Below are 27,367 nucleotides of genomic sequence, written 5' to 3' on the forward strand. Positions count from 1 at the left end.
GGCTTTCTTAAGGAATTTTCCAGCCCTCTCGCCCAGTGCATGCATAATGGGGCATGGGTATTTACAGCTCCATGCTATGCTACGAAAGTTGTCATATCATATGCATTCGCGTTGCAAATGATCTGGAACTAAGCGGTGTGGCCACGATGTGGCAGCCCATCAGCATGACGATACTCAGTCGATTCCAGTGCGGTAGCTAACGGGTGTTTTTACAATAATCAGGATCGATGGTTGAACGCTTTCTGTAAATATTTCATTCAGACCTCGGCCTCTGACTTGTACCTGTGAGCTATATGGCAACTTAAGTCCGAGACTGTGACTATGGAGCAAGGCTGGAGACCTATCATGGTCAGACCATAGAGCTACCTAGTATGGTCAGACCATGGGAAGGGAAGTTTCCTCCATGGTCAGACCATGGTCGTCGGGCTGTAGACTGGGCTGGACTTTGATTACAAATACTGTTATTTAGAGAAATAGAGGTGATTTAAAATGACGGAACTAAAAATTGAAAAGAAATTTGTTACAGCGGTCATAATTTTGATATTCCAGTGAAACATAAAAGAGAAACTTGCTTCTGAGCATTACCTCTCATGCAACTTGAAAAAGGCCTGACCGTACCGTACTCCGCGGCGCGGCTCGCTCATGCATCGCACGCGCGCGTGGCAGTTGGGTCGGACGTAGGCTTATTACGCATGCGACTTGACCCCAAATTATGCCGGCCATTTTGAACGGAATCTATCGTACACGAAATCGAAATCGATGATTCGCAACTAAAACTAGCTAGCGCTAGGTGGATTTGCATGTAAACGTACAGCAGAGAACAGACCGCAGCCCGACTGGGTCACACGTGGTGTAATTTTTGGGAGGAGACATTTTTGAGCCGGGCAATATGAGCCTTTCTCTGAGGTAACATAGGAGTAAACTAGCCTTGCCCTAGTGTGGCACGGATCACTCCCGATTTATAAATCGGGAGTGATCCGTGCCACACTGGTGGGGCTAAAACTAGCCCAGGTTGGACCATGGACACATGATGGAGGAATGTGTTTTATTCCTCCATGGACTAACGTAGTACGGTCAGGGAGTCCACCTGGGCTAGGATGTTAACAAAATTCCACTCAAGCATTTGACATGTTTGAGCATGTCGTTAAGCACTCATGACCGGGGGCCAATTTCATAGAGCCACGAATATTAATAAGCACAAAAAACAAAGGTCACTGAAGGTAATATAGGCCGTACTACCAGCACTCACAGCAGCTCAAACTCTGTGTGATTGTCATGCTAAAAACCATCCCAACAATATACATCACATGATCCATGATCATGATGCAGTTTTTGGCTGGTTATTTGATTTATCTAAGCGAGATTTTCTTGCACTTAATTAAATTTTGTGCTTAACATGCTTAAGCAGCTCTAATCATGATAATATGCCTGTTACGCCCCAACTATAGCATCAGGCCCAACTATAGTTGGGCCCATCCCAACTAGAGTGCTACAGTTGGGCCGGCCCAACTACAGCAGAGAGGTCCTGTGTGCATGATGTGCCCAGCATGTGCCAAAGTCATACTGTTTACAAATGTCATGTCATTGGTCCAGCCCAACTGCAGCACTACAGTTGGGACTGTCCCAACTATAGTTGGGATGTAACATACCCATGATTGATAACGTCAAATCATCATCATTCATGCCATCAAAGTTAAATGCTGTCAACAACGTTTTGGCCGCCATGTGCACGATCGAGCATGTGCCGAGTTCTCCCAACCAGCCATAGCCATTTGATTTGGAGGCAGTTGTCTGGCAGTGGATGTGGTGGGCGCGTTGTGCGATGTCGATTGCTCCAGTTGCCAGTATGGGAATGAAATCTCTCAGTTTACCTACCTGCTTTTGAAACAGTCTTCCAAGTTCCACTAAATGTATGTCCACAATAAACCTTTTTGATGTTCGCAATGCATTGTGGGTTAGGATGACAAACATGCAATGCATTTTATGCACAACTCTAAGGGCGAATGTACCTGAAAACGTTAATCAGTTTCTATTTTATGTCATTCACCTATTCAAGCAACCCCCCGTCTGACAAAGTGTTGGATTATTGATTTGGGACACAGATATTCACAAACTTCAAAGTTGAAAGCTTGGCAGAGAAGGAAAATCTGGAGAATCCCTTCCAACAACACCACTTTTTGTCATGAACCGTGCTTTGACTACTTCGTGAATTTTAATGTTCTAGTGTTGTCCAATCAAAATTACGACTTGCAGCTCATTCATCCCGCTTTGACCAGTCACGTTCATTTTCAGCCTGTATCGTGACTGGTGCCCTTAAAAAGGGCAATTGAGGTTGATTTGTTCTTACAAACTTTTGGAAACGTATTTGAAAATGTTTCTTGTATAATCTGATATATAATACGCATGCATCTGTGAGTTGATGAGTAGATACATAAAAAATATTTAATAGAAAACTGTAAATTGATTTTTGACTGGTTCACTTCCCCCATAGGGTTGTCCATAAAATGCATTGCTTGTTTGTCATCCATATCCATAATGCATTGTGAACATTGAAAAGGTTTATTGTGAAAGAAAGGATGATCGGCTGAAGGCAGAATTCATTAGCAAACTTTTCAATATCAATAACTTAGGCCTATATTTAGATCAAAATGATCAAGTCCTTAAATGCAAATCACTTGGCCTACGATCATGACGATGTCTTTGTCTTCAAGTGTTTTTCCGAAAAGAAAGCGAATTGTCCTACAGTCATTGTAGGCCTATGTACATGTACCCTAGCCCTACCCCTCACTACCCCTAGAACCTGAGAACTGTGTGATTCGATGCCTGCTGCGTTCCCATCCCTTGTTCGTGGGAGTGAAGTGTGGCATACATCAGACCCCACTGTTCTGGGGCCTAGGGCCTACATGTAAAACATGTAGAACTCTGGGGTTCGTCGTCCCCAGCGTGTGCTTGGGAGTGCGATGGATGATGAACCCCACAGTTTGAATCAGCTTTGTTAGCATTTAGACATGTACTCCCAGAATTGTGAGGTACATGGAGTATCATGAGACATGATCAAGCAACATTGATCTTGTCTTGAAAACTGTGCTTTGTATAGTCCTGGTAGTTACTTGGGAATAACTAGACTAGGGTCTAGAGTTAGGCTACTCAAGCATTAGTGTACATGAACATCTACATATATAGGTCTATCAGTGTCTCTAACATGTCCAAGGCAAAGTACCGCTACTAAACTTAAAGATTGAGAAGTCATTTTGGAGAGGATACACGTAGCTTGAAAATGTGAAATCCTTAACAATTATAGCAGTTGAAGAGGTAAACATTTAACATACATGTACAGACATGTACATGTGTTAGATTAGTCATGTTAGTTGCACGGTCGTAAGGCCGATTAAAATTAATTCCTTGTTCAACATCACTCAAAGTTATAGTTTTGGGCCAGGAGGACATTTGATACATGTATTTCAAGTTAGTATTTTCCAGACTTTTCAGATCTAAAAAATACCTTTCTTGTACAGTATTTTAATACTTGAGTGTCTCATCATAACAGCATGATCAGATCAATTAGTCATGGTTGTGGGCAAGCGTAGAGAATTAAACAAAAAACAAAACACGAGACCATTTCTGTGGTGGAGACACATCTGCAAGGTTTAAAAGGGCCAGAAATTTGTGAAAAAGTTGGAAATATCAAATATCAAAAGAAGTTTGGGTGGTAGGGAAAATCTGATTGGGTGGTTATGATAAACAAAGTATTCATTTTAATTGGCCCAAAAGTGACACTCGCCATTCTTTTCTGCGCATTTTTTTTAATGTGCTCAGCTGCAATCATGCAGACACTTTTTGTTACAAAGAAACCTTTAAGAAGTACAGAGCAATGTGGAAGACACTCTCTTCAAAATTGGGATTTGCCAAATCATTGTATCTAATCTTGTGACCTGATCTGAAATCTATTAAATAAGGACAGTAGTTTTTACTGAATGGATTACAAGCACAGTGTGAAATTTGGTACATGTAGGGTAGATGGCTGAATGAAAAGTTAAGGTTACTTTTTCATACACATGTAGGACTAAATTATCCCAGAATGACAAGATGAAATTAGGTTTTCTTTGAACAGAAGACCACTGATAGACATATCTGTGGCTTCGTTCCTGTTCATGTTGTTTGGTTTTGTCTTCGTTGTGTTTCATTACACTCAAAAGTTGTATAAATGCTGCAGGCGTCGCATGCGTCATGGCTTGCTATCAAACAGTGTGCAGGCATTGTGGCAATTCAAAGGAATAGAGTGCACAGTTATGGAGCTATTAAATGTGTGATTAACTTGCCAGTGTGATATCAATGGTGGTGCTACATGTATGCCCCAACTACCAGTATAGCAATGTACATTTACCTGGGCTTACTGGAGGAGGTTATAATCAGAACTGTACACATGTATCGCAGTCAACACTGGTCAACCTTATTCTAACAAAGTTCAAGGGAACAGACTAATTCCTTAGTTATAATAACCCAAGACTTTGTCATAACAGGAGTGGGAAAAGAAAGAAAACAGGGGATCAGGCCCACACACAGGACTCCATACTCTTTGGAAGCATAGACCATGTCTAAATTAATTGGTTGCAAAGTTATGCACGAGCCCATGGTTAAGCTGCCACTTACATGTATTTATGTAAACTTTATGTAAAAAATTTCCCTCGGTCGCAGACTCGAATCAATAGATACTGAACATTGGTGATGCTTCGAAATCAATGAAACAGAATCAAAGATCTGTTAATTTTTAACTGTGACCACCTGACAACAATTAAGAAATTCAAGCCTTGAGTACTGTCTGCTGTTGAGTTGCCAACCACAAAGTGGTTCTCTTAAAGGTCAATTACTGAGTAATTTAGTGCATCGCTTGGCCTCCAGATATCTGCAAATGATAATAATCTTCAGCAGTTAACCAGTGCCGTGCACATGAGTTTGCCGTACCAAAGCAAATTTGTTCTCTAATTTGGAGGAAAAAAGAAAACATGCGATGAGGGGAGGTTTTAGCATTCAGCACGTTATCGTAGATCAACACGCCTTGTGTTGGTCAATTTAATTCTCTTGCATGCCTGTCTCTGGGGCCAAGTGTTTGGAGTCAGGTGTGTGCATGTAAGTCCGTTTGAAACTCTCATTCGGCAGTGGAGACCTGGTGTCAGGCGTGTGCATGTCATCACTAACTTATACTGTAACATTGAGCTTCAGTGCTGTATGCAGACTAGTCCTCTCACGTAGGTATACTTTGTTGTAACCACTCCAGTGAGGCTTAAAAATAGACTTGAAATCCTCTAGTTTGAGGTACAGGCTGACTTTCACACTAGAGAGAAAACACAGTAAAATGGGTTGGTCACGTTAGCAGTATTTTCAATAATTTCTGCAAGTGTTGCAGCACCGGAAAATTATTTTGCACATGTAAATCAGCAATTTTCATTTGGGTGAAACAATCCACTCTGAGTTCAAGTGAGTTGTATGGAGCACCGGTACACCCTCACCGTCAAAAGAAAGATAGACAGGTACGCAGTTTTCCAACCGGGTTCTTTACGCGCTCTGCGTGCATGCAAAGACCATACATTCCAGAATAAATTCTTTGCGCGTGCCCTGCGTCAAATGCGCATAAACTTGCGCGCCTACGTGGTGATTTTGAACCAAAGGACTGTCAATTTTATTTAAAAACACGGCCTCTTTTATTCCCGCTCGGAGCGGATAGAGCACGTCATTCTTACAACGTTGCTATTCCCTGTTGTAGTAAAAAATGCATATGTACTGTACATGTAGATGAAAGAAACTTTACCTGTGTTTTATATCGTTAACCCTTAAAATGTTGTACACCCTGGTGACAATTCTTTTAATTTTAGAAGTGTGTTTTTTAGGCACAGAATTCTCCAAAAAAATTCGTTTTTGTGTGGGGGGGGCTAATTTCTTTGTAGGCTGTCGACAAGAGGCTACAAAAGAACATTGGCTTGTATACAGCTTCCTCTGGTTACCAGTCAGCATGTGCCAATGTCATTTTATTAAAATCAGCACTAAATGTACACGTACATGCTAGCTAAATCTACATGTACATGTACATGTAGTTTTTATCTTTGTTATGGATGAAATGCTAGGTTGGCATACATGTACATGTATCTTTCGATGAACTCTGTCAAGAGTGAGCCATGAAAGATTGAAAAAGGTGGAAAAAAGTTCTAATCAACTTTGTGTTTGTGGACTGTAGTTGGGCCAGCCCAATTGCAGTATTGTAGTTTGGAGCACCCTAACCTTAGTTGGGACTGATGTCTTAGTTGGGGCAGACAACATCATTATTCAGCAGATTAACTTGGACAAACTGTTTATGTCTTAGCGTAAGGAGCTCTGTAAATCAAACTGTAAAATGCCATTGATCTGAAAGGAATGTGAGCCTTCATAGTTCAGCAGTGCGAGTGATTTGAATGAATTTACACTTCTCCCAAATGAGATAACATGACAAAAGTTAGTCTGCTTTCCTGATTGTGGTGCACACTGATTACAGATGTTTGTTACTGATACATTAGAGGGTGCCCTACTTGTATACTATGATGTATAACCTGTGCCACTATTTGTTCATTCAGAAAACTGTGGAAAATAAAAGTGAGTTGGAATGTGTAAAACCCTTTGTGTCCATCCGCTAGGATCGTGACCACGTACAGTACACGTATTCTAGTCTCAGAGCATGTGACACACATACAATATCATTTTCTCACTCTTTGAGGTATGAGACTGTGTGTGCATTTTGGTACATGTCTTAAAGTGGTCACAGGAGCATGACATTCAAAGAGAAGGATCCAAACACATGTCTGTGTGCGCCCGGCATACAACTGCTGTTCCTCTGCACTGGTAGCCCTTTGAGTGTTTCAAGATGAGATTGATTCATTCTGTGCAGTCTTTTGGATTCCTGTGTGAAGCACATTGGTCCTTTATTTTGGAACTCAGGCTTTTCCACAACCTCCAAAAATGTCAATACCTGTACGTACATGTACCTACAAAGGTTAATTGTTGAAGAGCAAGGCTTGATTTTTGCGTCTTTTTATAGTTATAAAAATATATTAAAAAATATTTAAAAAAACACAATGAATCAGGAGCTGTTATCATGCCTTTTTTTTGTTGAACAGAATTTATTTTTTAATATATAAAAAACAAAATAAAAGAAATTATTGTTTTATTTGTAATTTCAGTGAACTTTGACAAGATAGGAATATGTGCCGGTATGTATGTAGAATATAATGTTCATAAATTAAATATCAGCATGTACACATATCGACAAATCAAATTCAGTGATTTTTGAATTAATTACATGTACACAGGTTAGGTGCAACATGGACATAAAAAATGCCACACTTAATATCTATGTGGACCCCAAACTTATAAAATAACCCCAATGTACATGTACATTCCGGGTATTAGCAACAAGCAGAGTTATGAGTGCATTAGTGTTTGCATGGTAAGATCTTACATGTATTTACATGTAAACGGTACAGATTTGTGCCCTGTGTACATGTACATACATACGTGTACATGTGCAGTGTTCACAAAATGCAGCGACTAGCCAAGATATATCGTGCAAAAACATGATAAAATCCATCATTTTTGTCCTTCCTGTCTGTTGAGAACAAATGTCAAGGGCTTGGACAACAAAGGAGCGTTGTTTGTTCTGTGGTATGCAGATGGTTGAACTGTTGAATGGTCAAAGTCTGTGGTTCTCCCTGTTGACTGTACATTTACATGTACGTGTTGTTCTTTTTTTGGAGTACGACCGGTTTGGCCAGAAATACTTGTAAATGTCCTTGCAAACAAGTAGAATATCATTTGGATGATGAAATTTATTGTCATTTGCTCATAAATATGAGGAAATTTATTTTCCCCTTAACTTTGACAGACCCTACATGTAGCTTAGCAAACAGTAGTTTGTGATGAGGGCTATATGAATGTGGCCAGAAAGGCCATGAAACATCCGGGATAAAAAAGGATAAATGCTTGGCAAATCTTGGAGACGTTACCCGTGTATGTAGCCCGTATGGTAGAGAATTGTTTTTGAGCAGTACCAGAATAGTGCTTACAAGGGTACCTGTAACTTTCAAGTGACTTAATCTTTGTATAATTCATTCTACCAAAAATAGGACAAAAATAGTACAAATTCTGAAAACCTTTTTGACTGTTTGGACATTTATCACAAACTGATAGCTAATCTTCCAACTTGTGTACTTTTGTGACTTATTCAAAAAGGTTTAAGATGCCTTGTATCATAAACGACGTCACAACAAGTTTACCTGAGTGACAGAGTCCACTCAGATTAATCTGAAGCTACCTGTATATGTAACAACCAGGGCACTTTAATATTGCTGTGAGGAAATTAACTTTGAGTTTTTACCATGTGCATGTCATCTTTGATGGTACAATGTACATGTACTTCAAAGAGGTTGTATTTAGAATGTGTTATATATAGATTGTGTACAATGTAGATAAGGAGTGATTTTGTTCATGAGGCTTTAAAGGATGATGAAGATGCTGATTTTTAAAGAAAAAAAGACGAATTCAAAGAAAGCAAAGCCAAGAAATTTGTTGATATTCGTTTGCAAGGGAATACTTTGCAGTGTTGCTATATCCAACTAAGCGCGGTGAAATTTTGTTTATCCAGATCTGATTTTGGTATGGATAAGGGCCGACGCAAGAAGCGTCGAGAGCTGACAGAGGAGCAGAAACAAGAAATCAAGGAGGCCTTTGACCTGTTTGACACCGACAAGGACAGAGCCATTGATTACCATGAACTTAAGGTACTACTTATAGCAAGGACTTCTTGAGAAAAGACCGCAAAATGCTGCAGTCTCAAAGTTTTAATATAAGTTGATCCCCTTGTTTACATCCTTGATCTTCCCATCACTGGCTTAACCACCGGGAGCTTTCTAAAAGATCCTGATGTTCTTTTAGCTGAAGCAAGTCTGTGCAAGTGCATAGTCCGACTCAGAAGAGTCTCAAGTGTTTCATTTGTGGAATGCTCCCAAATCTCATGCCTGACAGGTTGCAATGAGAGCCCTGGGATTTGACGTGAAGAAGGCGGATGTGTTGAAAGTGCTTCGAGACTACGACAAGGACAACAGTGGCAAGATCTTCTTTGATGACTTCAATGAAGTCAGTGAGTATTGCTTAGTACTGTGAAACTGAAACTGAAAAGTGACCACTTTTCCCCAGATGAAGGGTGTAGGAGCAGGGGTCTACTTGTTAAAGTTACATCGTAACTGTCGGGCTTTTTAAGTCATGTGTTGATTAGAACAATTTCTCAGGTCTCAGCATGTTTAAGAAGATCTCTAATGTAGACCTGTGCTTGGGAACCATTTATGAGTGAACTGCAAAGTGAAGCTCTCTCCAAGTCAAATATTCGAGTCAGGTTTTTTTGTCCGAGTTTCTATGGAGTGATTTTCGTGAGTGCTGTTGGGATGTTCTTGAGTTTTGACATTCCAGCATTACAGTGGGTTTTGTGTCATTCAATAGGGCTGATTGTAATACACAGCGCCAGTGACAAAAAATCCTCTCATATAAATTGTAATGTATGTTCATGCCCAGTTTTCCAGGATCCTTTGACTTACAGGTGAAGCATCATTCCAGAAGACTGAAATGAATGCTTTTTGGATATGCCAGGGTAAAGAGGCTTAACAATGGTACAGATATTTCAAGGGACCCACCCCTAACATATTCATCAGTTGGTTGATTAATGTGTACTTGCACATGTAGATTTGAATGGATTTCCACCTGTGAAGGACAATAAAGCAGATGTGGTAGAAACATTCTAATTAGAATTGCTTGCATTATGGTATAGAAGCAGTAACTACATGTAGGTTCAAATCCTATAGAGTACCGAAGTGTGATGTCACTGTGAACCAGAAAGTGCAGTGCAAACGAATGGCGTACGCGGCCGTGTTGGTTCACGCACTAGTTCTCGCGCTAATGCCTTTTGACACACTAATTGTGCGCGTGACGTATTCACTTCGGTACTCTATACAAGTAAACTTCATGTTTTTCCCACAAGTTTGAGACAGCACTGGGTATAAGGTGCTCACAGTATATTGCATGTTCATTGGTGAAGGGAAAAACCACACATTGCAGACTGTATATGTGTTTTGAACCATTGGGACGCTACTTGCGTGATACTTTTGCATTGGTAGTAGATATGTAGTGGTCTTGTGCAACCATGGCCTGCTGTTTGACTGTTTTGCTTGACCACTGTCTCCTGTCCGACAGTGACCGACTGGATGTTGGACAGGGACCCCCACGAGGAAATCCTGAAGGCCTTCCGCTTATTTGACGACGACGACTCGGGCAAGATCAGCCTGCGCAACCTGAGGCGGGTCGCCCGGGAGCTCGGGGAGAACATGACGGAAGAGGAGCTGCGGGCCATGATTGATGAGTTTGACAAAGATGGGGATGGCGAAAGTAAGATTTGTCAAAGAATAAGGGGGGGGGTTGTTCAAGAATAGTCATCCAATCCTTGATGGGTACAAATTCTAATATTTCCCCACACACCCCAAAAAATAAGAAATAATAATAATAACAAGCACTTGTAAAGCGCCCTCTATCTAGCAAACTATTCCGAGGCGCTGTATTATCATTATCCCTGCACATTGGGCTCACGCATCATCTGAACATTCCTGAAACCATCTCAGCTCCCTGGGGAGTATACTAGCCCGGTGCTGCAAATTTCGGCGCAAAGGGCTAAACAACCGTGTCTGCCTTCGTAGGTACCCATATACTCCTGGGTGGAGAGAGGCACATTGGGGTAAAGTGACTTGCCCAAGATCACAACATGCTGCCACCAGCTGGATTCGAACCCCTGACCCTATGATCAGGAGCTACAAACCCCAACCACTAGGCCACATGCCTCCTCAAAGAAAGAAATGAAGTGCTTGAGCTGCCGGAATATGAGTCCTGAAAAGTCAATCTGGACATTCTTGCTATTGGCGTCACTTCTTTGCTTGCCATTGAAGACAAAATTGGAAGCTACTCCTGAGGTCATCAGTGGTTCAGTACAAAGCTTATGGTGGGTAGACAACTGAGGGCGCTGTGTAAATATATGCACATAGTTAAATCAAGTGGCTGTGCATGCACGTGCACACTGTGATGCGGAGATGCTAATTGTGTGACACTACATTGCCGATGTACATGTTCTTGAAGTTGTGACGTATGTGCATTTTGTGTACTTGTTATAATTTGGGGCAGTAAGTAAAATTATGTCAGAAAAGAAAACATGGTGTGAGTCAGGTTGGCGTAGTGGTTCTTTCCTCACCTTCCACCTCTGCGGTCCGGATTCGATTCCCTGGCTCGGTCCGCATGTGGATTGGGTTTTCAGTCCCTACCTGATTCCATGGGTTTACCCGGAACATCCCTCTGGGGTTTTCCTCCCACCTCCAAAACTGTGACTGCTTCTCATTGTCTCCTCTGTACAGGTTTCTTCAGGCTTGCGAGCTTCAGTGCCTAGGGCGCTTTTGAGGAATCCTTGGTGTCATTACCAGAAATTAATAATGAACTTGTCACCCCTCTGCACCTGATATTGTCAGTCGACATTCTTTCGTTGTCAGAGGGCCTGATAGGATGAGCCCATCAGTATTGAAACTGATTATGCACCAAATGTAATTGTGGGTAAATCCCTCCCGTTAACACATTTCGCTTTTCGCTTCCTTTTTTAACAGTTAATGAGGAAGAATTTGTTGCCATCATGACAGGAGATACATGAAGAATGTGCTTCCCTCGTCCCTTGTACATAAGATTTGGACCAACAGTCATTTGTACAGGACTTCGGTCCACTCTGCCAACTCCGCTTGTAGATATCTTCCAGAGCGACATTTAGCATCAGTGTGGCAGAAGGCCCAGAGCAGTCACATTCTGTTTGCCGTGTGCCCACGCCCGTAATCCTTCGCATCACTGCCACTTTTTACGCAGTCGTTCTGTGCTGCTCCATGACTGGGCTCATCTATTTGTATCAGAGTTTGAACTTTGTAGGTGAAGAATTATATCCCGTGTAGAAGTAAATGTGTTGAAGAATTTGGCAGGGACTAGTGTAGCCATGTCATAAGGTATGTGCAGGAATTAAGTTGCGTTCTCTACATTAAAGTCAATAAGCTTGGTCTTGTTCCCTGAATCAGCTCTCACCTTGCTAGTTGCAAACTGGGTGTTTTTATCATCTGTAAGGGTTGTGTCTGTTACCCATTGGTTTCAGCACTGCAGTTATTCACCCCCTACTAAAACACATCTACACTGTACTGATTCACACAGGGGCCTACCTAGTGTGGACATTTTTTTCTTTGCCTGTGGATAGCCAGTTAAGGTCGGATTTTCTCACCCGAAAAAGCCGCTCGGGGTGGGTTTTTTTACCCGCAAATTCTTCAACCTTGCAATTGCACTTTGACCCAACCAAGTACGGCGTCTTAATACGTCAACCACAGACATGAATACATAATTCTTTAACGAGTGTACACGTCTTCCGTTGAACAAATTAGGAAAATTATGTGAGTTTACACGTCATCCGGTGTCAAGTGGTGAAGAAAACGCTGTGATGAATGCTTAATTTGCCTCTCACAACTCCTTCATGCTGGATTTTGGACGACGATTTCCCAAACTGTTTCTTCATGTGCCTCGGATAATCCCGACAGGGGTGCGAGTGGCCAACAGCTAGCAGAGAGTTGAAAGTTCCAATACTTTTGTATAGACCAGGTGTACAAAAAAGCTGAAAGTCAGGGTCAACATCTAAACAAAAACTGAAATCAGCTAAGCGGCTGAATTCTCACACCCCTGATCCAAATGCCTCTGAAACTGTTTTCAGAAGGGGGAAACATTCTGTGGGTGTGTACAAGTCCACACAATGTCTCACCCGACTTCTGTTGTTGGCACATTAGTTATATTCCGCTTATGCACCAAACTACATGCCCAGCACTGAGGCAGTATGGGAGTAAATGGGTGGTTTGAGGCAGTACAGCCTCTAGAAATGTAAGAAAACGATAGACTACAAGTGAAAAATCATCGTCATCTGTATCGAACGGGTGCCATAATTTCTTTTACTTTTCTGTGTAAAAACAAATAAGGGCGCTCTATAACCAGTCCGATCTGTACAAATTCCAATTGCAGTGGAAAAGTTTGAACAATTACACCGGAGCATTCACGCTAATTGGGGCCGTGTTAACCAAGTGGGTACCCTTCAATAATTAGTGAAATTTAAAAACCCATGTAACTACATTGGTTGCATCTTGACACACAAAAAATTGACCAACAATTTTCAAAGGTCAGTTTCTTTGAAAAGTCAAGTGCCTCACTTTATTTGAACATTGAATCAAGCATTTTATTGAAATTAGATTTTGAATTTTTGGATACAATCCATATCATTCTCAGCAACTGTTCACTGAGAAGCACGACTGAGTGACTGTTGCACAAGGTCATGTTATTCATTTAATTTTCTGAACTTTGTAAATTGATTAAAAAAATGTTCATACATGATCAACATACGTGATGCTTTGCCTTGTCTGTGTGAATGCCTTCTACACGAACAGCACTTGTGCCAGCTGGTGGCAGCATTTGGGGTACAAGAGAAGTGAAATGACAAATCCAACTATACAATGAACAAAATGTTTGATATGAGTTGTCCTCTCCTTGTGCAAACTTTGAATACCATGTACATGCACAAGAGGTGTCAGGACTACACACATACTCTCAATCAGATCTGATGATGTTTAAATATTGGCAAGGAGAGATTACAAGTACTATTCTTAAAAAATGCTGTCATGCTCATGGTCGAAGATGCCCCGGCTGGATAAATATCCCCCTCCTCTGACCTGTGGGGCCACAGGCCATTCAGTCACACCCTGCTTTACAGCCAGATGACAGTGGGACATTACGCAGATTGGCAGGTTACTTGTAAACTTTCTGACCCTACTGTAATTCCCTGGATCCCAAGACATCTTATCATGGCTCCAACCGCGTCCTTCAAGGGGAACCTTTGTGTCCACAGCCATGACGGCAATACTCTTTCAATATGCCATCACAATCTAAAATTCACTATGTACAACCCAACAAGATCAATTATAGTTCTGTTCACAAACTGTCCATGAGCAAGACCTTTGATTCGCACCTTTTCCTTGGGCTTTTAAAATACAAAAATTATATAAATGTACAGTGTACAGATATGTAGAATACGCCTTTGAAACGTCTGCCTAATGCCAATCAGATGAAATTTGAATTACTTGATAACAGCCAAACTAAATATTTTGTCAACTACCTCGAAATTTCAGCAAAACACTGGACTAAAAAGCACACATCTCTACAACACAATAGACCAAAAATTACACGAAAAACTACGCAATTGCATTCCTCATGTTACACCTTTAAAATACTAAATGAGGATCATTTATGTGCTCAATTCTTCAGACATAATTACAGCTTCACTGCATTTTAAAGTGCCTGAAATTAGCACTGATGAATATTGACACACTTACACGCATGGTTAAACACTGCACTACTTCCTTTGTGTTATTCCACGAGACATCCACAACCCAACGAGTGGAATGATGGTACTGACGTCATGTCCTGCCTTATGGTTCCACTTTTGTTTGTCGCACATGGTTAAATATGAGCCCAAAGCCCATGCGGGCACGTCCCATTACATGTACTTCTTTCTCTTCACAACAAAACATGATCATGTCAAGGGGACACGTAGCTTGTGGTTGGGGATTTGCAGCTTGCAATCACATGGTCCAGGGTTCGATTCCCAGCAGATGTGCTCTGTGTGTTGTGATCTTGGGCAAGTCATTTTATCCCCACGTGCCTCTCTCCACCCAGGAGTAAATGGGTACTGGTGAGTGCAGATAATGGTCAGTGTTTAGCCATGAGTGCCTAAAAGGGCAGCATCGGGCTGGCATATTCCCAAGAGAGCTGAAATGGCGTCAGGAATGTTTAGATGTGAGCCATGATGGGCAGGGATGACAATGATGATGCATGGGCACCTCTGAATGCCAGCAATTGTTAGATGTTTTTCACCTTGTAAATCCTGTCATATTATGATCAATCTCTGACACCTGCAAAGAGGAAGCATCTTAGATACCTGCACAAGTGTCTATGACACTGTTCTAGTTGAGTTATCGGTAATTACAGGTCCCTTCACACAAACACGTCATAAGGATTAAGAGTGAACAATGACGAAGGAATGTTTAAGCAGCATCGCATATGAATAGCTTGGGAATGAATTTAAGACTGGGTGATGTTACAGCCCCGAGATGGATTCAACTACAACACTGGGCGTGCACATTACGTAAAAGGGGCAGGACAGCAACGGGTATGCCCTCTAAAGATGCAGTTAACATGGGACTACTTGTTAACCTGGTAGTTAATGGCAAAGAGTGCAACTGACACCGTTAGACTGAGAAGCACAGGGGGTTGGGCCCATAACACAGTTGGTGACGATGGGAGACAAGTGATGGTGGCAAATGGAGTGGTCCCCACGACTGGTCCCCACTGTTGGTGTGTTTGTCACATTTGAACTAATGTGGGCATGCGGCAAAATCGTGCAAACAATAATGAACTGGTCATGCAGAACTGGCCTATTTTTCACCATCGAGTACATATATCTAAAAAGTCCCCCCACCGGGTTCACCATGCAGTGAAAGAATGGCATTTTAGACACCTGTGTGAAATAGCATGTTGTAAGGGAACACCATTTATCGCTGGAGGACGCAACACATTTGCTTGATGGAAGTCTTTCGGTGACTTTTTGTAACACAATACCCGAACATAAGCTGTGCCGATTGGAAACATACTCCAACATGAGAATGTGACCCCACATCGTACCAGTTGTCAACATAATGTACCCTCGCTGTTATTGTAAACAAACCAAATGTTAACCCTCCTTTAGTTTAACGGCACAAATATGCACTAAGTGCCCACAGTAACTCTCTTGCATGCTTTTTCTACATGGAACACAAACATGCACAGGTTCAGTGTGTACACAGTTGGTTGCCAGCACAAACTGACCCAGGGTATTTTGTACAATCCTCTTCACTGCATTTGGTTTACTGCACAATAATGCACATGAAACAGCGAGGCACAGTTGTTGGACAGCACAAAAGTGCAACCTGGTATTCCTGTGAGGGACAGTTGGTGCAGTGCACAAAATGACACAGCTGTGCTTCTTTGAGGTGTTTACCAAGTGACCCAAAGAGTGACTTCAGCATAGGAGGGTTAAGGTGCAGTGGAGATGGAATAAAAACATTGAAATGCTACCCCTCCATACACATGTACATGTAATTGGCACAGACGTCTTTCTTTTCCAGTCTAACCATCCATACAAGAAGTTTGACTAGCCAACCTTCTACAGTCTCAAATAACTAGTTTTTGATAAGAAATACCTCTGGTCTGCAAATCCTCATTTGACCTTGGTTAGCTACTAAATTTCCGGCAATTTAAATTGTAATTATAAATTTATACACAAGTTCAATGTACAATAATTTACAGTGGTCAGGAAATATAATACAACCTTCAAATATACATGTCTGGAAAGTCCGAACAAGTGGGACTTCTGGTTGGAAGAACAGAAACCGGCGCTGCATTACAAAATCTGACTACAGGGAGTAATTTCAATGAATTTGCAAAGCGACCTGTTTCTGCCATCCCAACACCCATCCATATTTACAACAAACCACTGCAGTGCGCAGTGAAGCATACGTGTATGGTAACTTCAAATGCAGAATATCCTGAACTGTGGACAAGCAATGCAAAAATCTCCATTCAAATGCATGCTCAAGTACGTACACGCATGCATTGGTGTGTCCATGCCGTGAAATACGTTTTGAGGTTACCAGAGTTTTTCTGCTTCACTGGGTGCACCTTTTCTGCTGACAGGCAGTGAGCACGAAATTGCTGGAATTACGCAGCTCGGGGATGTTAGCCAAGTACATCTCCAGAACCTGACATGGAGGCCAGAAAAGCCTAAATGGGTCATTCCATGAGGTTGGGACACAATTTGTGACGGTGTCCTTGTTACATCGTATTCACTTTTTTCCATCTGTCATGACCTGTAGAGTAGGTCATTTACTCGGTAAAAACAACACTCCTCTGTATTCAGCCTTGCAAGCTGTATAGCAATGGCAAGTTGGAATCCGCATGCAGGGAAATAATTGTTCATGTTTACGTAACCCATGTAACAATTGGTATCTTCACAAATTGTGCCCCAACCTCATGGAATGACCCAAATATATGCCTCCTCTAATATTGATAAGGGCCTGAAAGTGGCCCATTTGAAGTGGAAAAAGCCTGAAATTGGGCTATTGCCTGAAAACTGGCATCCCTGACTGCTGCTTTTACCGCCACCACGAGACTTAGTTTCTATCCCGAGTGTATCAATGTTATCACTGAAATTCAGGGTGCTAAGTCAATCATGAAAAAAAAAAATTACAAGAGATTACTTGGTGCATACTGTAATACAAGTGACTCCATCCTGTACAGTTACTAATCATCTCTTAGTACACAGATCTACAGCACTTAACTCGGTCCATTTGCAAGTTTGGGCAAAAAAAATACGGATATTACTAGTATAACTTGGTACACTATGAGGAATGCTGAAATCCTCAAACTCCTGTCAAATTGTCAAGAGAGTAGCAGTTTTTTGGCAACACCCACTATTTTGTCCCATATTAGGCAACAAAGTTCAACGAATTCTCCAACAACTTTTTCGAGTTGAAACAAGTTCCTACTGTGTCAGTTTGATCAAATTGCAGAAGCAAGATCTCCAGGCTGCTCTGGGCCTCATTTCATGGCAACAAAAACACAAGTGGCAAGTGACAAGTTACAGTTTGGAGTAAAATAGGCTGTTTTTTTTTCTTAAATGCGACAAGAATCTCTGGCATTTGGGGCATAACCAGACTGTAATGCAGGTGCAATTTCTGCCATTTTACTTGAAAAAGGATTGACCAGTGCATTTTTTTTTCTTAGCAATCTTACCCCATGCAGTTCCTAATCTGGGAATTAATCATTTTAAAGATGAACAAAGAAATTGACTGGAGTGGGACTTGAACCTGTGACCTCTCAACACCATACTAAAACACCTTACCCTGTACCAGAGCATTGGTACGGTGTTCTGGAGGTCGCAGGTTCAAGTCCCACTCCAATTTCTTTGTTCATCTTAATCAATTAAAATGTGAGCACCTCGTCAGTCTCCCTAAACAGTTTGTTTGATGATATGACTGGGAATTAACAGTGTTTGGCAAATCCGGCAGTGGGATCCTAAAACTACGAGAAAGTCAAACCACACGAATGTGTCTTTTAATGGAGTACCTACATGTATGACAATTGTAAGATTCAAAGGCCTATTTTAACACTTAAAAACCACCTTGGCTCATAAGTAACAGCAAAGTGCATGCACACAATGTAGTGTTCTAATGTGTCAGATCTTTGAGCGGACTTTTTTCCTTTTTTTGAACGTGCAACACTATCACAAACAGAACGTTGGAGAACTTGTAGGTAGTAGTAGGAATATAAAACTTGTGTCACTGTCTTGGATGATTTGTTGTTATCTGGCAAATCAAGGAAGTTTTCCCCCTGCCGATTGTTGTGATGTCACAACATTCCTCTGTTAACTTGCATTCCATGACAGCATGCTGGGAAGATTTATTTTAGCGTCTGGGCGACAGAATTTTCTAAAGCTTTATCAGTTGACATTGGGTCTTCACTGAGACTTTGCCTACTTTCCATCTGACCAGAAATGCTTCATTTTGTCTGAGGCACTTTCCACAAGCGTAGCCCACCATGTGGGTGACTCTGATTTTCCCCCATTTAATCCATTCCACAGCCCACTGTGGAAGTGTGCAGAGCAGTGGGGTGCTCAACAACATTGTGATTAAAAATACAAAATGGTCCAATCTGTCAAGGTGTTAGCCACTCCGCTTACTGTGTGTTCACTTGCTCCTGCTTAATTCTCAGTTCCCGAGTCTGGACAACTTGGCTAGAGTCCTTGGAAGCTTCATTTCTGTCCTTTGAAGATTTCTCACTGTTGTCTGCAGTTCTTTGTTGCCCTTGTCCTTTGCTGGTAACTCCGGACTTTTCTGCTTCTTGACCACTGTTCAGGGTATCTTCCGCAACTAACTTTGGTGCTGTGTTGTCACTGGATGCAGCCCCACCAGCAGGCTTATCCACCTCCATCTGTTCATCATTCTCACTTCTCTGTTCCTGGTTGCTGGACGTATCTTCGCTATTTCCATCCTTGGTGTCCTTTTCTACCCCGGACTTGTTCTCAGCGAGGTTTTTTGGCAGCTTCTCCAATTTGACTGTCAACGACGACAGACTTGTGACTGAAGGCTGTTTTCGTGGTGATTTGTCTGATGTTGGCCTTGGAGTGTTTTTGCTCAGTTCCTTGCTGGTCCGTTCTTTACTGGTGCTTGGAACATCATCAGTCAGGTCTACCAGAACTTCCTCCTCGATAATTATCACGTCATCATCGTCACTGTCGCCTTTTTTCACTGTTTTTGTGTTGACTGGGATGGCCTCACGTTTGTAATGTCTAGATGACTGCAGACTGTGAGTCCTCACCTTGAAGGACTCGATTATTAATGCACCACGTGGACAGCTTTCGATGTGGCATGCCATAAGAGTCGGGGACAGAGTGCTGAATTCGCAGTTTCTGCAACCGAGGAGGATACGGCCATTGCTGACGATAACCTTCCTGATGCGGTGTATCTTAGGAGCCGATCCTGCCTTGTGAAACACAATCATGTGGTTTGCAAAAGCCGTTCCACAGTAAGTGGTGTATTTGCAGCGATTACATGACATCCTCTTGCGAAAATGATTTGCACTGCCTTCAGTCAACATTCCACACTCCAAACATCTCAGACGACCTTTCGGCTTGATAATTTCCCTGCGCGTCCACAAGGAAGGGGAGATCTTTATCGCCGACTGCTTCGAGAATGAAACTTTCTGGACAGGAACTGCTTCAGCCGGTTTGCCCTTCATGTCGGGCAGCTTGGGAATCCCGCTGCGCTCTTCCAGCGAGTGGTGCTTGTGGTCTTCCTGGACATGTTCCTTCAACATGGAGTTATTCAAGAACATCAGCTTGCAGGAGCGACAGCGAAAGAGTGCATTTTTGATGGAGACATTGAGGTGGGTCTTGCAATGGCGTATGAAGGCATTGTTACACTTGATGATGCGAACACAGAAGGGGCACATAAGGGCTTTGCTCCCCTCGTGATGCTTGTTGAAGTGCAGGATGAGATCATCGTAGAGGGATGACGCATAGTTACAAACGCCACACACGTAGGGCATCTGCAGTGACGGGTGGTTTGTCGAGAGGTGCTGCAACAGGGACATGCCATCATCCAATACCAACTCACAGATACCGCATCTGTGCTCACAGTACCTGTGGGCTTTCTGAATGTGCTCTGTCAGCGCAGCCGGGGACTTAAACTGCTTGTAGCAGGAGCGACAACTGCTGAGATTGTTCTGGGCTGAGTTCTGTTGCTGCTCCTTGTCTAGATGGTGCTTGACGTGCTGCATGTAGCGGAGGTTTGTTGGCAGTTTTTTATTGCACACATAACAGCGGAAGCTGCCCCTTGGCTTTTCGTCGTCCCACCACAGTCGACCCTGCTTCCAGCCGTAGTAGTTTTCCACTTTATCTTCTTGAGTTGAGGCACTGTTTGGCTTCAACCGTTTCTTGCTTTTCGTCTTCTCATTGTCTTCAGGGGCAGACCGCTTGGTGCCACCTGCTTGGCTGTTGATGGGTTCTGTTTCGGACACCCTGGTGGTTTTGGAAGAAGTCACTGCCTGAACACTTGCAACTGCTCCTGCTGCAGCTTTTGTGATACTGATTATCTGCTTTGCTCTAGAGACTGGAACAGTTGCTGCTGACGTTGTTGTTACAGGCACTAATATATTTTGCATTGGAGCAGTCAGGACACCAGCATGCCCTACAGGTACACTACTCTGGGATGCAACAGTTGAATTCAAGGTAGGAAATGAAACCTGAGGTGATACAACCAGCTGATAGTTGCCTGCTGAGCCTGCCACATTCACAACCTGCATATTACTCAAGTCCGTGCCTACAGGTACCTGTATGACTGTTCTTTGTGCTTGCTGGCTCACAGGGTTGACAACCCTTGGGATTAGTTGCTGGGAAGTAACTATGTTAGAGCCAATGGGAATGGTAGGCGGCATGACTGATTTGTTGACTAGGCTGGTCACCATTTGTGGTTGCCAGGTGCCACCCGCCACGATGGTCTTCTTCATGGGTGGGGCAACGGGCACTGCTACGGCCTCCTGTCGTGGCTGTGGATGTGGTGGCTGCAGATGCTGCTTGGGCTGCTGCACCTGCTGCTGTTGCGGGGGCTTCACTTGCTGCTGGCCTGGTGGTTTTGGCTGTTGCACGGCGACACCGTTTTGAAGTGGGTCAGCTCCTTCACAGGATATGGAAGCTGCCACTTTCTGAGTGACTTCCTTGGCAGGCTTGCCGGCGGCATCCAGATGGCCATACAACTTATTGTAGGCATCCAGAGCCTTTTTGTAGGCCTTCATTTTCTCTTCATGTTCGGAGTAGAGCTGCTGTTGAGCTTCTGACAATTCATCCTCATCGCATATCAGTAGGACTTCTCCTTTCGTTGAGTTGTATGTCTGACGTTTGCTGCTCTGCACAGCATTGGCGGGACCAGAAGCCTTTCCCACAGGTAGAGGCATTTCGTCTGCAGAAAAAAGAAACAGAGAAATAACTGTCAGCTTCATCTTCACCGTTCGCGCCATGAGGGATTTCAGAAGGGAAAGTTTGCATTTCAAATCAAGCTTGTATGAAAATGACTTTGCTTATTGCTAGACCTGTCAAATGTTAATAGAAACTGACCTATTTGAGTCATGTTTGTTTGATCTAAAATGTCTTTCTGTCTTCCTTGAAATGGCGAAATGATAATTTTGTTCAATTTTTATATATAGGTGGGCGGGACGAGGTTTGAGGCACGCCCTTATTAAAACTGCAGCAGGTACTTCCTTCAAAAATTCTGTGAATAGTTTCTAGGATATTTTCAAACATGACTCCAGCAAACTAAAATCTTGAGTAATTTGTCACAAAATTTATCTTTTAACTATCAAATGGTTTCAAAGAAACTTTTTGATGGAGAGAAATCAGAAATGCACCATTTAACAATTTGAAACAAAATTTCCCTTTTGCCTATATTTTTAAATTTCAGTTTGATTACACTGTACGGTCAAATCTAAGACTGTTCTGTCTAAGTCAAATGCAATATTTATACTTAACATGTATATGCAACATATTCCAGACATTTGAGCTGTGGAAGACCATGTAACATCGGTTGTGTTATCAGGTACGTCCTCAAACCTTAACCCTAACAGTCCTCAGTCCTCTAACAGGTGAAGGATTGAGGACTGTTAGGGTTAAGGTATTCAGTCTTATGCATTTTACATACTAGAGAACTGTGATGTACTTTGATTTATTTATGTTAATCATTATTTTACTTATTCATATGAACCATCAGACGCTGTCGTCATTGCTTGAAGCGGAGTATTTAATAAAGAAACGCCAGTACACTGAAGCAGGGAGTTTCATGCTCGTTTACATACATGTAACAACCCTGTGAATTAAACTCGTGAATAAATTATGGAATGTGAGCAAAGCAAGCAACAGTATGCGGGCTACCCCCCAAAAAATACTTTAACTTACTTCACATGGAAGGGCCCTGTGTGGGATTTTTCCTTTAGAACAGAAGTTAGTGAGGAAATATTTAGATCAATTTTTGTGGTTGTTCATTTTTTCCCTTTTAAACTAATTCAAAGGAACCAGGAAATAGAAATATTTTTATAAATTTTACTAAAAACCCTTGAAGTTGCATCTTCAGGTTTCAATTACCCTTATTTTGAATCTTTGTTTTGCAACTTAACCCATGTTTTGAAGTTTTTGTTTTTATGCTAATGCATATTTGCACATTCATGAGCAGAACTATGATGTCATCCAAGGCACTGAATCTCATTGTTGCATTGGTTGGTGCACTCTACATGTATGTCTCTCACTTCTTGATAAATTCAGATGGGCAATATCAGCACCAGCATGCACACTGTAACTCTAACATGACATTCTATGCAGTGTACAATGTATTCATGAATCAGTTAATTTCCACAGAATGTTACACGGGAAATCAAAATTTTCACTCGTTTAAAACTTATTAACCCCTTCGCGCCGGGAGACGGTAAGACCCGCTGTAAAAATTGAGATCCTCAGCCCGCTTTTCAGCTATTATTCTCGGCCCACGCTCGAGCGAACACGGTGAAAGAAGGCAGACCCTGGCTCTTGTATATATACGGTGATTGACCGAATTTGCATCATAATCACCAGCTTCACAACAGTCCCCACTTTGAAAAGAGGCAACGAAAATGTGGAAGCGTGAGTAGAGCTGCATGCTACCGAACAATGAGCCTTTTCACTGTGTAATTCAAAATGTGCAGAGCACGCAGGGCCACAAACCGAGAATTTGCGGTTTGGCAGGTGGCCTTCATGGCAAAGCGGGGCTGGAATTCTTGGAGGTTGCTTTCGGAAAAACATTCCTGTCGTCCAGGGGTTAAGAAAGCTCAAAACATTCTTATAAGCAATCTTTAAAATTAATTTTTAGCAATGCACACAGTTTTCCGACGGAGAAATTACTGTCCTTGTGTTAATTAATTTCAATTATTAAGATCTGTTAGACTTATAATTAGCCCATGCAACAACATCGTGTCAAAACAAGAGCCACATATCAGTGACAAAAACACTAAAAAATTCACCAAAGTGTTTGCAAAACAAATTGAAAAAATGAGCAATATACTTTCACAATTTGCTCTAATTAATTATGCAAATTAGGTCTGTGTATAAACTGATCTTTTGAATCAGTTAAGTCTGAGAACTGCTAAATAGTTGCAACCAAGAAAGACAGATCAGTTGCAAACAGGCTCAAAGTCCCTTTATGTTGTAATATTTTGGTAATTAAATATGCAAATTAGTAATTAAATATCAGTTTTTTTTATTGAACATCGCTTTAAAAGATAAAGGGCATTCATAATCAGTTCAAAATCTGAATTAAAGTGAACCCACCATGAATGAATTATGACAGAAAAATGCTTAGATGTGAGTGCTTTCTTGGTGCCTTCGTCTATTCATGAGAAAGTAAAGAAACAAAGGTCAACTTCAAATTTTTCTCCAAATTTCCTGAACTGAAATTACATCTTGAGAACCGCATTGCCGATTTTGAAAAAAAAAGCATCATTTGAATGCTGATGACATGCTCTTTAGCTTCATTCCTGCTTTGGAGTTTTATGAAACATCACTTGAACTGCCTACAGCAACATGGCCTCCTGCATGTCTCAAATAGGCCCCAATGGTAGAAAGGCACTGTGGGAAGGGAAAGGGCCGATAAAAACATTGCCCCTTTTCCTTCCCACCCTGCCTTTCTAACATGCATGCTGTACCGGTAGATAGGCTAGGTTATACATGAAAACAAGTAGCCTTCTGCTTTTCTTATTGAAGACAACAGATTTTCTGAACCAAGTTGAAGGGACGCGTTACGTCCCAACTATAACATCAGTCCCAATTATAGTTCAGACCATCCCAACTAGAGTGTTATAGTTGGGCCAGCCCGACTACAGCACAGAGCTGTGTCCAGCATGTCCCAACTACAGCACAGAGGTCATGGAGGTCCAGTGGCAAAGTGCATGTGTTCAGCATGCAGCATGTGCCAAAGTCACAAGAAGTCCAGGTGTCTGACAAATTTGATGCACCACATGAGGGCGCCCTTCACTTTTTCGTGGGCAGGAATGTGGAAGTCCTCTTGCAATAAATGTACACGCACTGTTCCAAGACGCCTGTCCGCTGGCCGCATTGGACAGTGGCTGCAATATTGAAACATGCAACCAACAAATTATGTGCAATGTCGATTGGGACCATGTAAAAGTGGCCATTATGGACAAGAGGCTGTTTTACAAAGGTGGCCGGATAAGCAGGTTTGACTGTACTACCATATTTAAACTGAATTGTGTCAAGTGTAAGATGCATAAACTTGGAAATGTTGGATAAGGTTGAGAAAATTTCTATTGCATTGGTCAATTGTCAATAGGCCTAGTTGGGCTAGCCCAACTGTAGCACTACGCCTAGGCTTAGGCCTATCGCAAAGACTGCATCCTGATTTAACACAACAGGAGAAAGGCATTGTGGGAAGGAAAAAGGGGCAACATTATTGCCCCTTTTTCCTTCCCACAATGCCTTTCTATATTCTACCAAACGGTATCAACATAAACAATAACATGATTGGGCAAGGACTGTCTGGTCACTCATGTCATGGCACCACACTAATTCCATCATGTCCATAGCCAGACTAGTAATATAAAATGGCTCTGAACTGTAATCTTGCGAGTCGATTTGGCGCGCAATTCATTATAATATGCAGGCATAATACCTCCGTCATCGCAGCGTGCAGGTCACGGTTGCCACTTTACTCAATGACGTTCATGTGCTCGAAGGCCTACACAGGCTACAGTGCCATGACTGCATCATGCATGCACTGTAGGCCTACGAACTAAATGGCAACGCGACTGCAACTTAGTGCAACTTGGACGCACATTGGAACGGTACACAAAAATAACACCCCAGCTGAATAAAACACTTACTTGATCCCTCCTATGTGGAAACTAAAACTTGCGAGGTGAAGTATTGTAACAACACTGAAGTATTTGCTGGTCAAAATTGACAACCTACAAGTTGCGCAGAACCCTTCCCCACGTACAATAAAGTCCACTTATGTGTATACGTATACGTACGTATGCATATGCTCGCGCTCCACAGTCAAAATGGCCGACCCATCTCTGCGCTACTTACTTTTTGCTGTGCGTTCCACACACATGCACAATGCACGTAATTGCATGGGCCGTGGCATAGCGTTTGTGCACACGATACGCGATTCGTGGGTTGGACGAATCCGGGTCGAACCGCAGACAACCTGCCGCTCTCCCTATGCCATGAATGGCACACGCCATACGGGCGCGCACCGCGCTCATCCAATGAGACACGACGGTCGTCTACATACGATGAATATTTATTACCTAGAAACAGCCACCAATGAGAACTCAGAACAAGCTTGACAACATACCGGGATCGAAGAACCAGGCTTACTATACCGCGTAGTTGTACAGACGCGCGTGCTAAGCGGTTTCTGGACTTGAACTGAACGCAATTGCGGGAACGCAAACAATGTTATCATGACAAAATGTGGCGAGTAACCTACTCACACACAAAAACGCGTGTTAGGAGAGCAGCGTTAGTGTAACAATTTCACGAGATGACTGATAAAATGTTCCGTTCCACGGGCCAACCTATTGATTCCGTCGACGTCTGAATAAATTCTGGAAGAGCTAAATAAATCCGAATAAATTTTTGCATCATGTACACATTTAAAAAGCTCTTGCAACCTTGGATAGATAAACGGTGCGTCGCTCGACTATTTACATAATAGAATATTATGGAACGTTCCATTTTGATGTGCGGCCGCGTGGTGAAGACAAATAAGTCATACGAGTATCTGACATATCAGCAGTCGATTGATGGGGGCTACAGTAACGTGTATGGCTCTACATACAACCCTGTCGGTTTCTAATCGCAGGTTGCATTACGAGTGATACGAGAAAAACAGTCGGGTCACATCGAAAATGGTGACAAAAATTACATCGAAACGGATCGGAGTCTAACCAGAAGACATTGAAATTGAATACTATCAGTGAAATGATTTCATATTCGGGCATTTTACGCCTATTTAAGGTAACAGCACAAACTACTCGAATGTCTGTTTATGGTAATACACTGTAATTAAGAACCTACCTTAGGACGATCGTGCGTAAAAGACGCCAATGCAGCTTGTTTTCGGCATTATCGTCATCTGCATGTCGTGTTAAGTTGGAATTACTTGGCGGAGGCCAGGAGTAATACATGAGCGGAAATCAACCGTCAGGCAGATGCTGCTAGAACCTATTTTACATAGATGTATGTGTTACTATACTGGCTGCTGTAGATAGCCAAACCATTCTGATGCAGCGACACATTTCGCAAATTCCTACCAGTCTACCAAGAAAACGATTTCTCTGATAAGGCGCACTTTTGCGACTTGACACTATTCACAGAAGCTATCTTGTTCGTAAGTGTGACGTCACTTCAGTTTAAACCACGCCCTCTGCACATACACTACACATAAAGTCACGTGAATTGATCATCGTTTACACGGCTATGGAACCGGAACTTAACGCGAAACTTCAGCGATCGTCCAATGGCAGCCTGCAAATCGTTGCGCGTCCGCGTGTGTGTCGAAGT

The 27,367-nt window shown here is 42.2% G+C and overlaps 2 protein-coding genes across 11 annotated transcripts; one reads left to right on the forward strand and one right to left on the reverse strand.

Annotated features, from left to right (window-relative positions):
* Positions 1 to 212: 212 nt before the first annotated feature.
* On the forward strand, positions 213 to 13,514 carry LOC110979358 (centrin-3). Of its 6 annotated transcripts, none has more exons than XM_087139838.1 (5): positions 213 to 244; positions 8,666 to 8,801; positions 9,046 to 9,160; positions 10,264 to 10,455; positions 11,709 to 13,514. In XM_087139838.1, exons 1-5 carry the CDS (start codon positions 228 to 230, stop codon positions 11,750 to 11,752), a joined length of 504 nt encoding a protein of 167 aa, XP_086995964.1. In that variant the 5' UTR covers positions 213 to 227; the 3' UTR covers positions 11,753 to 13,514. The 6 variants fall into 6 exon arrangements, with proteins under 6 accessions (XP_086995964.1, XP_022090772.1, XP_086995962.1 ...); XM_022235080.2 differs by lacking the exon at positions 213 to 244 and adding an exon at positions 694 to 906; XM_087139836.1 differs by lacking the exon at positions 213 to 244 and adding an exon at positions 4,961 to 5,127.
* Positions 13,296 to 27,141, reverse strand: LOC147798375 (uncharacterized). 5 transcript variants are annotated; one of them, XM_087139832.1, is made up of 3 exons: positions 25,678 to 25,875; positions 24,110 to 24,903; positions 13,296 to 21,719 (listed from the first exon to the last, which is right to left on the reverse strand). In XM_087139832.1, exon 3 carries the CDS (start codon positions 21,712 to 21,714, stop codon positions 18,940 to 18,942), a length of 2,775 nt encoding a protein of 924 aa, XP_086995958.1. In that variant the 5' UTR covers positions 21,715 to 21,719; positions 24,110 to 24,903; positions 25,678 to 25,875; the 3' UTR covers positions 13,296 to 18,939. The 5 variants fall into 5 exon arrangements, with proteins under 5 accessions (XP_086995958.1, XP_086995960.1, XP_086995956.1 ...); XM_087139834.1 differs by lacking the exons at positions 24,110 to 24,903; positions 25,678 to 25,875 and adding an exon at positions 26,882 to 27,141; XM_087139830.1 differs by lacking the exons at positions 24,110 to 24,903; positions 25,678 to 25,875 and adding an exon at positions 25,886 to 26,043.
* Between the last annotated feature and the right edge of the window lie 226 nt (positions 27,142 to 27,367).

This window comes from Acanthaster planci, linkage group LG08 (genome assembly GCF_054643075.1).
Source record: "Acanthaster planci isolate LZ-2023a linkage group LG08, COTS_SCS, whole genome shotgun sequence".
In the NCBI taxonomy this organism is placed as follows: domain Eukaryota; kingdom Metazoa; phylum Echinodermata; class Asteroidea; order Valvatida; family Acanthasteridae; genus Acanthaster; species Acanthaster planci.